The sequence below is a fragment of the Uranotaenia lowii genome, chromosome 2 (assembly GCF_029784155.1).
Source record: "Uranotaenia lowii strain MFRU-FL chromosome 2, ASM2978415v1, whole genome shotgun sequence".
Taxonomy (NCBI): Eukaryota; Metazoa; Arthropoda; class Insecta; order Diptera; family Culicidae; genus Uranotaenia; species Uranotaenia lowii.
In genome coordinates, this window is record NC_073692.1 from 252,044,402 (window position 1) to 252,059,018 (window position 14,617).

Genomic DNA, 14,617 nt, shown 5'->3' on the forward strand with positions numbered 1-14,617 from the left:
AATCAATGATATGGTTATAGAAATGAAGGATAACGATTTTTTTTCGGTTCAGAATTACCTTTGGTGAAAACAGACAGACTAAAGTGACAGTGGCCGATAAACTTATGGTAACAGACATTGAAGCTATGCGAAGTTGAACATTGTTTCCCGTTCCAAAGTATAACGGAATGAAAGCTAGCCATATAACGCATGTAGTATACATAGTAAAACCTGAAATTCGGTAGGTGAAATTAGGAAAGGAACATCGTCACGCTGGAGAAAATTTACCTATATGCTTAGATTCGTTGAATGCTTCCGGTGTTTTGCGAGTTAGGACCGCGTACACTGTGCACACGATGATTAAAAATATAGGATAGAAAAACGCTATCATGTAGGATGCGTCCGTGTAGGAGTTACACACCAGCAGATTATCTTCTCTCGTAGGATAATGGTGCATGGCGTGAGCAGGTGATACCACCATCCAAACTGCATTGATCAGAATCTGGAAAAAATAAAAAACAGCAATAGGCCACAAAAAATGAGTCAATTTTAAAAATTATTAAATGTTCCTTGTTTTTTTGCCAAACACTAAGAGGTCGTCCCCTGAGTCTCACCTGAAAAGATATCAGTATTCCGCAAATTACAAGCTGGGAATGTGGGCTTATGAACGACGGTCGTTTGGCAGACTTCGTACTGGCGTTGAATATCCGTGCTATCCTATTGGTTTTTGTCAACAGTGCAGCGTATACCACGGTAAAGGAAAACCCAGACCAGAACCTGTAGCGGAAATTACGAATTATATATTAGTCTTTATATCGTAACCTTTGGTTGTAACATTGAAAAGTACCTTTGAACTCCACAAACAATATCGTTCGGTTTGAAGACCAAGGCATAGGTGACGCCGTAACACAACAGAATGCCACTCAAGAGAACATAACTCAGCTCCCTGCCTGATGCCCGTACGATTGGAGTATCGTTGTTTCTAAAGCAAAAGTTAAAAAATCAATTTCAATAAGAAACAACAAACACGGAGGAGTGCTACTTACTTTAGGAAGACTCCGACCACGAACAGAGTCATAAGGATTCCAAGGCTGCTGAAAGACATAGCACCGATGGCGTATGGAGATTCGGGTTTCAGGTAGTCTTCTGGAATGTGTTGACAGCTTTCGTGATAGATGTCCGGGATGGTGCCCCGTGGACAGTTTATGCAATGTGTTTCGTCTGCAGGATTACGTATCTGTAAGAGATAAGTTTTGAGATAACAGTCCGCATGTTTTCATGGTTGCTAGTGGCTCCAGATAGTAAAAAATGATTTTTTTAAAAGTCCCTTTTCAATGACAAAACTAAATATTTTAGTGCCCTTTATTACTCAAAGCACTGGAATCCTGGTTAAGAATAATGAATTTGGTTGAACCTTTGAGAAGCGCTTCCGGTTCTCTGGGGCCACCAACTGATATGAGGTCCTATGATAGGTAGCTAACATCAGTTATGTATTTACATGCTGTAAATTTTATATCTCAAATTCATTTTTTTCATTAAACAGGTTTAAACAGAACCCAGTAGTATGCCACTCTGTGTAAACGGTTCTTCAAAGATAAGCTGCATGGTGGCTCCAGAGAGTTGAGATAAATCGAACACTTGAAGGTTCGGAGAGACACCGTGTAAGCGTTTAACTCAAAGCATGGGTGGCCAAGATTTTCACCAAAACCGAATTATTTTGAATCTAGTGGACAGCAGAAAATGAATTTCTTTATGGAAATTTGGTGGGTTCTTTAATTTCTTTCAAAGGATTTTTTTTTGCCTTAGCGGGTTTTGAATCCTAAAGATCCCTGAATGTATGCAAACATAATTTTTTCTTCCAATGTTGTTACCACGTTCAATCACATTTATCCAATATTCGAATTAGGTTAAATCATACCAATCAATATTCGAACTAGGTCAAATCATAGCAATCAGGATTGTTAGGTATTCGACTGAAAAGATATCACATTCATTCTGTCATCAACATTTGAAAAATAAAGTCATATTCAACAAACTCTCTTTCTGAATACAATAAATGTACATGAAGAGGCCACAAGCGGAATCAAGATGCGAAATTTTCTCAAAGAAATTTATTGTCTGCTGCCTGCCAACTTCAAAATAAAGACATTTTAGAAACAATCTTGGCCACCCACCCATGACCTAAAGTTTCGGAATTCAAAATATAATTTTTTAATGAATTTATGAAAAAACAACAATTTCAAATGCACCCTTCAGATCTGCATTACGATGTTAGATGAGAAAGATATGAATGAGATAAATAAGCATGTTTTTAAAAGAATGATCCCAAACTTTTGACCGATACACCATACTAGGAGTGATCCCAAACTTTTGGACGATAACTTAAGTGTCTATTTTATTAATTTATAGTACATTCTTAAATTTTTGCACACAATTTTTTGATTGTGTTTTGAGAAGTATAGAATAAGGTTTCTAATGCAACTCAAATTTTGAAATTTGGTCCACCCTATCCAAAGATGATCGGCTTTGAAAATTGAGTGCGATTTTTTGAAAATGTTCTAACTTTAGGTTAAGTTTTAGGTGCAAAACTAAAATATTATTTATGGGCAAAATACCTCCGAAATAGCTATTGCTCATTATCTTTCAAATGAGATCAGAAGATTTGCAATATGTATGTCCTAAGACGGCTGAAATATGAACGATCAAAATTTGCATGTTTTTTAGCGGGTGATCCCAAACTTTTGGCCGGCAGTGTACACTAGGACACTGAGTGAGCTAAAGAAATCCTCTATTGGGCGGCACTGGGGCAAGTTTGTTGGGTTACGATCTTTCGGCACGAACGGTATCTTTTTCTTCTCAAGGTACGCCAGTGTCTTCTTGGCGTAATGGGAAGACGCCTTGTCCGGCCAGAAGACGTACTTCCCACCCGCGTGATGCTCGTTCAGGAACGGCAGCAGGATTTTATAGAGACACTCTTCTTGATAGATTTGTTGGTTGATTGCCAGACCGCTCGGCTTAAACCAAGGCTTTGAAATGCCCCGGTCGGAAATGGCGATGTACAACATAACCTTTTTTGTCAAACTTGTGCTTGAACTTGTATTTCACTTCAGGCGGTGTGGATGACTCGTCGCTGGAGTAGTAATTATCATTTCTTGAAATATGCGTTTTGGACAGCGGAAAATAGCTTTCGTCATCCGGTATTCTTCCCGCGGTATTTTTTGGTGATCCACCGACACTGTGATTTAACCGTCTCAATCTGCTCCTCCGTGTACTCCGGCGACCTCGTCTTCTTCATGCAGACAATTCCTTCCATCTTGAGGGTACGATGGATCAATACGTGGGAGCAGCCATATTTCCGACCGGCGCACACAGGGGTAAAATATAAAAATGGCGATCAAAACTGTTTTCTGCCGAAACTGTTCGTTTTAGAGCTATAGTGTCTTCGAGACAAATGACCAGCATTACAAGGGCTAAAAAATTAGTTTTTTGAAAAATTGATTAATCCACCTAGTAGTGAGTTAGAAAAACTAACTTTTTTAATATCTATTTTAGAGCTGTATTGTCTGAGAAAAGTTTTTAGCTTGTACCAATTCTAGCAACTTTGCTAAAGAAGTCATAGCTGTAACATTAATCGTTTCAAAGTTATGACAATTTTTAGAAAAATAGCACCAATTTTCAGTTTTTTCAACATAACTTTTTTGCGCTTGATTTTTCATATAAAATATGTTCAAGAGAGTTTTGAAGACAGAAAAGTTGTACACTTTTGCTGATTATACTGTATAGAAATTTTGAATTTTGAACTGGTTATATCTCCTGAGTTCGGACGAGTTCGGTTACATATTTTACAGTTTTGCAATCAAAAAAGTATTGCCTTTCAAACCATATACAACTCAAAGTGGCCAATTTTGATCTTCATTGTGTAAATGTCAATAGAAGTGAGATAAAAATGAAGTTTTTATATTAATTTGAGCCCATCTACCATCTCAAGTCCAAGTGGTTCAAGTAGACCTACTGTTAGGAATCCTTCATGGTGCAGCCTAATAGTAATAGTTATGCTTAAATTAGTTTAAAAACTTCACTTTTAGCTCACTTCTATTGACATATACACTATGAAGGTCACAATTGGCCACTTTGAATTGTACATTGTTTGAAAGGCGATACTATTTTAATTGCAAAAATGTAAAATTTTTGATTAATGTTACAGCTATGACTTCTTTAGCAAAGTTGCTAGAATTGGTACAAGCTAAAAACTTTTCTCAGACAATACAGCTCTAAAATAGATATTCACCCTTATTCTAGTTTTCGATCGAATGACATACGTTCGAAAGTTTTGCAATTTTGTATTCTTGTTTTCGTTCGAACGAATGAGAACAGTTCGATCTTTCGAACATCGTTCGAACGAACAAAACTTTGCATTCCCGTTTTCGTTCGAACGTATTTCTTCTATGGGCCGACAAACGCGAGTCTGATACTGCGAATCAGGTCCGTTTAAAGCAATCAATGAAATTTATTTCCAATTGGGGTGTTCATAATAACGAAACTATTGCGAGTTTAAATCCACGAAACTGAATGTTCTTCAAAATAACAAAATTTTAAAGACCAAAGAAATTTTTATTCCAAGTTTTAAATTTCTTTTCAATCTAAATCCTTGGTTTTCATTCTTTCACTGGACTGCCCAATGCGAATCTAATGCTGCAAATCCTGGGCTTTTGAGGGAAAAGTCTGTGAAGCTGGACGGTTATGGAATTGATGTGGTTCGAAATAGTTGTTTTTTAGAGTAAGGTGAATAATATTTTTTTTATTAAAAAGTTTAAAGCACACTTTTGTTTGAAAGTTCATTATCTTCCAAATTTTCTCTCTTCCTCTCGGCGGGTGAGATTTCAAACCGCAGCAGCATTATCACAACCATCACCGGCTGGCATTTCGAACAGCTTCTCGCGTCCAGAATCAACCAGCTCCTGAGGGGGCATCTAAAAAATAGCATTGTTGTCCACTGCACCTAGAGATTGGAATGTTCCAGCTTGCTGCTACTAACGATGACGAAAACGAATCAGCTACATCGGCTCCTCTTTTCTGACACCTTCCACCCTGACACTCGTGGATCTCGACATAAAAAAAACCGCGCACATAGGAAAATTACAAAAAAACACACGAAAATTCTGTTTTCCGTTACGACCGACTAAGATCGATAAAATTTTACAATAACCAAAACAATTGTTTACAATATATTTTCTGACGAGAAACGTCATTTCGTCCAATCCGGGTGCTTCGATTTTTCGAACATGATCTGGTAACACCAACTTAAAACGTATCGCGTTCGAACGAAAACAAGAATAGCTTTTTCGAATTCGATCGAAAGTATCCGTTCGAACGAAAGTCAGATACGCCGTAAACCAGAATAAGGGTGATTAAAAAAGTTAGTTTTTCTAACTCACTACTAGGTGGATTAATCAATTTTTCAGAAAACTAATTTTTTAGCCCTTGTAATGCTGGTCATTTGTCTCGAAGATTTTATAGGTCTAAAACGCACAGTTTCGGCGGAAAATAGTTTTGATCGCCATTTTTATATTTTACCTCTGTGTGCGGCGTCACGCAGGCAGGTTGCGTCCTTGTTGTCAAACAGCTTCTTTAACGATGTCTTCCTCTGCTTAATCATTATCGTCACCGGACGACCACTTCCGACCTTCCGCTCTACGTTCAGGGAACCCAATATACGATATACCGTACTGATAGGTACATTTTCTTCCTTAAAATGTGCCACTGTGAACTTTTTTCCTTGCTGGAAATGCGTTTCGTAGAACCGTACAATGCGTTCGCGGAGCACGTGCTGTTTCAACGCCATCTTTGCTTTGACTAAATTCAAACTAGCAAAACCAAACACGCCTACTGTTTTTACGCTCTTTATTTGAGTTACTGAAAGGTATTGAAAACATTCTCATTTTTTATTTAACACCCGTTAGAGCACCTGCAACGGTTCAGGCGTAAATATTGGTTTTAAGTATACCAGTTTTAGCAAAATTTGAAATTTTAGAATCGGCTAAAACACCCACTCCCCACCGGTGTAGGAGCAAATTTAAAACGGAAACACTTTCATTGCAGACACTCAATAATTGAGAAGAAAAAACCCATTTTATTAGAAAAATTGCATAAGTTATGAGTTTCACGGTTAATTGTCTTACAATTAATTCTACGAATATTCTTTTTGACAGAACAATGATTTCAACTATTCTACCAGGATTTCATTAATTTAAAAGCAAAAATGACTACACAACGAGGAAAAAAGGTCAATTGAAACAATTCTTCAATTAATTCAATCAAATTGCTTTGAATCAATGGAATAAAGTTTTGTTAAAATGAATTTTTTTAAGTTTTAAGTTATTGCTGACATTGAAAAGGAAACGAGAAATGTTTACCCCAAGTCAAAGGAAATTTTCCCTTGATTTGTCGACATTTTTGTTTGACAAAAACTTGTTTCACTATTTGCAAATTTATGTATGGATACAGAAAAATATGCTGATATTGACGAAAACTCCGAGCAATCCATACGAAATTAAAAATCTCTCAATATTAACAATAACAATAAACATTTATTTTACCTCATCGAAAAAGTATTAAAATTTTCTTTTCGTTTATTTTCTTTTTTCAAATTTTAGAACGCTGACTGGATTAACTAATTCGTCGAGCCCTAATGAAAAGCTTCTTATTTATTTATAAAATCGAGAATAATGTGATCTATTATTTATACTTGATATGGTTTTTATTAACATCTATTCTCAATTGATGTTACGTATAGGGTGGTTGAAGCGAAAAAAAACATTCAAATAATATCTAGAAAAGAAATTAATATCACACCCAATGTTACCCAAACATGTGTGAAAGAAATCATTGTTGGCTAAAATTTTCTCACCGTGAACTAAATCGGTCTGTCGTATATTTTGAAATCCTGTTCCAAATTTGCATGAATTTGGAACAAAGGCGTATAACTGTTGGGAATTTTGAAATCAAAAACTGTGCTAAAACAGCAATTTACGCCACCGGTGCCAGCTGAAATGTTTTAGCGTGGTCGAAAACCGTGTTTTGCATCTACCGTTGGAACAGCCCTTATGTTTCCCAAATGCACATTCAGGAACTCAAATGTCCAGTCTCTGAGTATGGTTTAATTGAAATAAGGGGATTGTTTAAGTACGATCAAATACATGGATTTTTTTTTACTTGTTAGTGACTATGCAATGCCGCCGAAACCGTGGTTTAGAGGATAGCATTTATGTCCTCTAAGCCAGAAGTCATGAGATCAATTCCCTGTCACGGCAAACATAGTATACTTGAAAGATGTACGCTTTAGTGTTAAGTAGAATTTATATCCCTTCAAAAAAACATGCAGATTCTATATTTTTGTGTGTTCGTTTTTTTTTAATTCATTGTTTTTTCTTTTAAAATTAAAAGAATAAATTTTCCAATATATAGGCATATTATGTTGTTTTTTTTCTAGCATCATATCGTATAGAATGTCTTATTGGAAAATTGTGGCTCCAGAGAGTCGAAACTAACCACTTAACAATGGGTCATATCTATTTCATATCTTTCGTGGGAAGTTTTATGATTATTTCAAATGCCAAATTTATTTACTTACAACAGCATCAGAAATTTGTTTAATTTTCAACATAATGTAGGGTATTAGATACTTTTTTTTCTTGATGTTTTCAATGTGATTGAGGAAAACTTTCAACCCCATAAAATTCCCAAGACAGATTAAGCTGATGAATCTAGAGAACCGTAAAAACTCAAGTTCGAGCTGCCGTACAAGAGTTTGGAAAACATGATGATAACAATAAGCTAAATCTGACTGAAAATAGTCCCATTTGCGTTGTTTTTCACTTCTGCTTCACAAAGTTGTTATTTTTAATAAGTAAATTCTCCTTCCTCTTCTTTTTCTAACACAAACTTGGTAAAAACGTGTATGCATCCAGAAAAATGAGAAACGTTTTAAGATTTTATTAGTGTCACTTTACCATCCTTATGGTCAGGATTGCCAACATTTTTCTTTTTTCAAAAATCAGAGACTGGTGAAATAGATAGAAGGAAACGTCAAAGTAACGGTACAGATTCACGAATCTAACGTATTTTGATATATTTTAAAATTTGGTTCTGGTTTGATTGTTTTCTGGAAGTATTTAACAATGATACGTCGATATTGCACCGGGGTGATAAAAAAGGAACGGGCTCACCAGTTTCTAGAATAAAATTTAAAGTTTATCTTTCAACTGGCTCCTATCAGGATTCTCCGAGAAATAGATGATAATTTTTCTTTGACGTCACTCCTTTCGATCTGTGCCCTGTTTTTGTAGCCATTTTTTAGAAGAATTTGGAGGCGATGGAAGCGCTGCCGAATTTGGGTGATGGTTTTGCACTAGTGCAAGTGGGATACAGCTAAAATTTCACCCAACTTTTGACAGATCTTACGGGTTTTTCTTAAGGAGAGAAAGAATAATTTTTCGACTCCATCGCCTATAGAAATGCTTCCATTATTCAAAACAAAAACACTCCCGTCACTTTCGAGCACAGCCTACTTAGTCTTATTTTTAATAAGTCGATTTGACCCATAAATTAAACGATACGCTAACGGGCTATGCACCGTGGGTGTATTGTACTTTTGATTCATGGTACAAAGAAATAATGCAAAACTATAGATCTCATTAATTCATTGGGGGTCCAGAATTTTTGTTTTGTGCATAATAAAAGTAACAAGCCGCCAATCCTCCAATAGTGTCAGATTGATACTCTGTAGAGCTTTTGGTTCAACTTTTTTAAGGGGTGGCTTGAGGTTGGATTTATCACAACTCTCTGGAGTGACTATCCAAAACACTATAAAAAAATCAGTTTTTAAACCGTGGAAACAAGACAACACAAGTAAACAGTTATTGCTTTATATTTGTAAGTTTGAACAGGGTAGAATTGATGGTAAAAATTATCCTTGGATGAATCATACAAATTAGTTAAATTCGTAGGGGGCGATGATCTTTAAATCTCGCGTGAGCTTTCATTACGTCGAATGAAACATCTTAAGAATTCACAGAAAACTGCTGCAAAAGTTTTCAGAACAACTTTAAAATTGGCATTTTACATATAGAATATATTGTCCAGACTACAAATATTTTAAATAGTCCTAAACGTAAAACTCACATCTTTTAGAAAGCTTCACAAAACTGTATTTTACAAAAAGTCAATCATGTTGAATGGTTATGCAGCGTGGATGTATTATACTTTTGATTACGGATGCTATAATTCGTTTGTGTATGGTGGCTCCAGAGAGTCATTTTTATTCTTTTTCCTCGAGTAATTTAGGAGAGTCACAGTTAATTAGGTTTTCAAGATTTGCGTGGAATATAACGAGACATTAATTTTTAAAATAAATAATCTCAATGTCTGAAATAAGATTGCAGCGATAAAATCCCCTTCTTCATAAAGGAACACACGTCATTTCGATCATCCTCAAATGAGCTTCAGCACGTCATAACAATTTTATGTGTATTATTCAGTTTAAACGGAAGAACGCCACCATTATCTCTATTTAAGAACAGATCAATGGTTTCGAATTTCTGTTGACTGCATAGAGTCAGAATATTTAGGTTATTATGATTAACTTTTGAGTAAAGTTTTTCTAATCTAATTACCTGATATTGGGAACAATTGAAACAATGCCAACAGCATCCTTCTCCTTCAACGTATTTTTTAGCCTGACCGCGTTCACATGGTCTGCTGCATACTGATTCAGGAGGATTTGGATTTTTGTTTCCGAATTGAATATCTAACAAAAAGTATTAAGCGTTAGCGGATGAAATATCTTAAAACAGAGCAACACTAATAGTCATACCTTCCATGTTGAGTCGAAGTTCGCCCTGATAATATTCTCCCACCTTAATCCATTTAAATCGTTCCGGTTCGACTTGCTTAAAATGGATTATATTGTAACGAGCTGGCCCGTCGCCATTGTTGTCGAAGTTAAACCTATCGCCACTGAGACCGACGAAATCAGCTCTGCGTAGGTACTTCAACAAATCCGCTCCTTTGGTAGGGTTCATCTCATCGCACAGCCCAGGCCTTCCACTGCAGAGTTCTTGATGCATATTTCTGTTGAGAAAAGAAATTCTAACTGAAATGTTAAATCAGTTGAAGAAAAAGAACATTTACTTGAACGCGTATGCAAACGACATCACAGCATCGCTGACGAATTGCAGCTGATCCTCGAAATCTAGATCGTGCTTCGATAATTTTTCGGTCTCGCTACACGATTTGGAGTAATTCTCGTTGTATGGGGTTAAAGGTGATCCCGGCCACTTACATTGGAAGTGATCCTCCCAGAATTCTGAGAAGTGTGAATATGAATCAACTCTTCAACTAGGCAACTTCAAGTAACTTACCCACGAACCAGGGATTCCGGTTATTATTTGGCACGGTTAGATTAAGAAAGTATTCCTCGAACCCGATCACCGGATTAGCTTGAGGTTGTACCGACAACGTGCCCTCTACTTCCGGTTCGTTGCCGTCAGACACGAGATTTCGAGCGCTCCATCCATCGGATCCTATCCAAGAGAAGACACCGGTAACGTTCTGGCGGCGAACTGCGCGCATCACTTCGGCTACTTCCTGATCGGAGCCGAATATGATGACACCTGAAATAGATAATCATGTTTTGTGTGTAAGTTGAATGCCATTTTCAAAATAAAACCAAATTCGGGTACGACCTTTTGCGCGTGGTTTCGTCAACAGTTTGAGGACGATATTATCATATGCTATTTTTTCGGCTACTCCCGAATCCTTAACTAATTTTTCCTTGATTGCTATACAAATGCCGTACTTGGATAATAATTCGTCCAATTCCTCGAACGCCTGTTTGGGGAAATCGCATCAATTAATGCTCCAGTTAGTTTTTTTTAGCTTCGAACAGCCTCACCTTAATGCCGTAATTACTTTCTTCGTAAATTATAGATATATAACTCCATCCTAACTTTCGCACGATGTCTACTATTGCCTTAACCTGGTAATGATCTGAAGGTATGGTCCGAGAAAAGTACTCGAACCGTTGTTTATTGCTCAGTTCGGGGCTAGTTGAGAAGAACGATACCTAGAAGCAAGGAGAATCGTTATTTTTCTGAACTCTATAGCTTCTCGATATTTTTGACGTAAATTACTCCTTACGGCATCACTAAAGAAGTACCTACATATTGAAATTCGCAAACGGATCTCGCGTCACGAAAATTGCTTCATATTAATTTGTTTAGTTTCATTTGTTTTGGTCACTCTGTGAGGAACGTCACGAAAGTATATGCATAACCCCCTGAACCGTTACTATTGTGAATGTTGCTGAATGTTGCCAATTTGATTGTTTTAGCCGTTAATTTGTTGTACTTTGCGCGGGAAAAGTTGTAATGTAAAATAACGATGGAATAAAAAGCTCTCTTCAGTACCAGTTTTCATAAAGGAAAGTTGTTTCTAATTTCCCTACCCAAAAGTCAGAACATGGTCTGACGAAACATAATTTTAATTTGAATTGACATTTCGGCAAATTTTATAGAAACTAAGTAGAATTTTTAATGAGAAAGAATATGAAATTGATAGTTGGACAGATCAAAGCTAGAGGGCTTTTGGTAGAAGAAACGAATAGATGTTGAAAGAATGTGAGCTAGGGCTTTGTGTTCTCGACAGCTTTTAAACTGCCTGTGTGATTTTCGCCCTGCACCAGCTGGTTGTTTGTAGTATATAAGTAAGAAGCCACATTGCTACCCACAACCAGCTACGGATGGGTCGAACACATGAGGTTGCGTCCGACCGGGGTCCAGATGAAATAAAAACATATGTTTTTGGAGACCGGTCCCAAACTGTGGTCAAAATACCATACTGCGGGGTGATCTAAAACTTTTGATCGATAACTTAGGTAGCTATTTGATAATTTGAAGTACGAGACAATTTTTTGCACAAAATTTGACAAATGTTTTTTTAATAAGTGTGTTTAATTTTTTATAAGGGGTGACCTCAAACTTTTGGCGGGCAGTGTACTTTCAATTGACCTGGAAGGAAACCAACGGATCTAAGCAAGCTTTTGTTCGTCGATACTCTACACGTGTACTACACCCTTTTTTCGTTGTTGAGTCGCAGCCAGAATTAAAGGAGGAGATATTCTGTAACGAATGTTTTAGTTCCCGAAACAGCCAACAGCTTATAGCGCCACTCCCGGAAACCGAGAGGCTGTTGGTGCGCGATTTGTGCCCCGGCTAGAGACTCTGATTCAAGGCGGGCTAACAGTTTTAACACTCAGTCCCACTTAATCTTCCCAACTTACCAATCGAGTTGCGGCCCTAACTTTTTTAAACAAGTATGAGATGAATTGCACAACCCACAACTATGCGGACAAATCAAAATCTTACTCCCACGCAAACCAAATCAATGAAACCGTCAACGCTTCCCACCAATTTCAACACACGACTTTCAATTGAGCTAACACAATATGTTTAATTGTAGCGTTCATTGTGTTCCTGTAGCCCTGAGTGACGTCACTAATCATAATAGCTCTTAAGAATATTCACAAGTGTCTTAATCTAATCTGACCTTTTCGATTCAGCAAACCAATTTACGCATCGGTAGATTCCAACCTCCAACTAATAACCAGAGGCGACCATGTGGTTGGTGTCTCAGCTAACGCACCAAGACACGACTCGTACTTAACTAGTACGATGGCTTTTTCAACACGTGGCAGTGGTTGATTCTCGGATGGCTTATCGGTGGTGAAGCCTTCAATCGACGGGCTCGGCGGAACCGTATGGAGACCGGTGTGTTGATCGTACACCGTGTTCGAGCTCTCCTAATATTGGCAACAATACTACGGTTGTAGCACGTGTTCCACTCCAAACCACCGTTGTGGATACCGTCTTCTTGGCCCCGAGATTGGCAGCGAAATAAGCCCCAACAAACACCCACGTTGAACAGTGGGTTGCCTATGTTCAACGAGATTGCTTAGAACCACATATCGTCAGATTTGGTGTAACAGTTCTTACCTGCTGAGTTAGCTTAAATTGCTCACAGCGAATAAAAAAACCTCACTTGACTTAGGGTCAATGCAAGTTTGCCTAGATTTGTTCACATTAAAACAATTTATTAGATCACGCTAACACTTTTACAACTTTTTACTTACTAGCAGTGATGGTTTGAATCATTTGACTTAATTTTGAATCATTTGCTTATAACTTCTTTTGAAAACATTTTTCCCAGAAATGATGTTCTAAACTTTAGTAGAACTAGATCTTAGCTGCAACTTTTGTGACCAACACAAACCTGTATCTCTTATGCCTTATGAATGAGAAATCGAAAAGTTTAAATTTTTGAGCAATGATCGTAATCACAATCATTTGGATTAGCGGGTTGGATTAAATCCTACAATTCATACCACATTGAAGATACATATTTATGACATACAAGAAAGTTGTAGCTTAGATCTGTATCTACTAAAGTTTAGAACATCATTTCATGGAAAAATGTTTTCAAAAGAAGTTATAACCAAATGATTCAAAAATAAGTCAAATGATTCAAACCATCACTGCTTACTAGTGCAATTTTCGAAGCCACACTATATGTGCACTAGAGTAGCCTTACAGCTCTATTGCTGATTCTAAATTTACAAAAGAAATTAGCAAATTAGATTAGGTAGGCTTCTAACTATAGCTTGGCACGTTTTTACACTTACGAGCCTTCAAGTGCGGTCGAGCTCGATGTTTTTCGCTGAACGGATTTCACCAAAGTGGCTTACGATAGCCGACTAGACTAGCTACGATCCTCCCAATCTAACCCGCGCCAAACGATGGCTTAGCCACCGGCAGTTGTGTGTGTTGCACCCCATCTCATACACCCTAGCTGGTGGGCTTTTGTGCAAAATTTCAAGGACAAGGTAACATTTTTTTATACGCCTCTTTTTGCAACCCCGATCAGCTTATTGCAAAAATTAAATGAGTTCAAGTGTGGATCTCATCACGATGCAAAATCGTAAGAAGCCTAACTGTTGTGAATACCGACCAGAAGATGGCGCGTCGAGCGGATAATTTAGCTTTCTATTTCTAAGCACGGTTTTGAGCTTTAGCTTTTTTATGGCAACTGAAATGCAGTGGCTCACTACTAATCGACAGGGCGTAAACTAAATCATTACATATTCGCCGATGCAAACAAAATAAAAATTTTGAAATAAAATTTCAAAATTTTTATAACAATGAACAAACTAATTTATAGATTACTTCATCTAGCATTACATAAGATAAAACTACTGTATTTGACTATCGCGGTGTCGTTTTAACCAATTTACAGTCGCATTAGAACCAATTCACTTCGAATGTACTCGAAAATTTAACCAATTATCATTATTACCACGGGTCATGGTACCAAGTTACTCCGAAAATTTCGAAAATTTACCCATTTCCAAACCTATAAACTCCAGAATACTGGAAACTAATTTTATCCTACATGATCCGATTAACTCCAATAATTACTTGAAAAACAGTATAGATCTGAATTCACAATAACACCGCGAAATATATAATACTAAAACCTATATTTATCCTAGTGTATGGATTCCAAATTAAACGTCGAAGGAGCCATA

General features: G+C 37.0%; 1 protein-coding gene across 3 annotated transcripts in view; it reads right to left on the minus strand.

Annotated features, from left to right (window-relative positions):
- Positions 1-14,617, minus strand: part of LOC129749213 (metabotropic glutamate receptor 8-like) — a 33,268-nt gene that overhangs the window by 470 nt on the left and 18,181 nt on the right. For all 3 annotated transcript variants that reach the window (XM_055744153.1, XM_055744151.1, XM_055744152.1), the window contains exons 4-14: positions 10,931-11,101; positions 10,722-10,866; positions 10,398-10,649; positions 10,168-10,342; positions 9,851-10,107; positions 9,651-9,784; positions 1,026-1,216; positions 827-961; positions 594-756; positions 268-481; positions 59-210 (exon numbers count right to left, since the gene is read on the minus strand). In XM_055744153.1, coding sequence (XP_055600128.1) covers positions 59-210; positions 268-481; positions 594-756; positions 827-961; positions 1,026-1,216; positions 9,651-9,784; positions 9,851-10,107; positions 10,168-10,342; positions 10,398-10,649; positions 10,722-10,866; positions 10,931-11,101 — 1,989 coding nt within the window. The remainder of the gene's footprint in view (positions 1-58; positions 211-267; positions 482-593; positions 757-826; positions 962-1,025; positions 1,217-9,650; positions 9,785-9,850; positions 10,108-10,167; positions 10,343-10,397; positions 10,650-10,721; positions 10,867-10,930; positions 11,102-14,617) is intronic.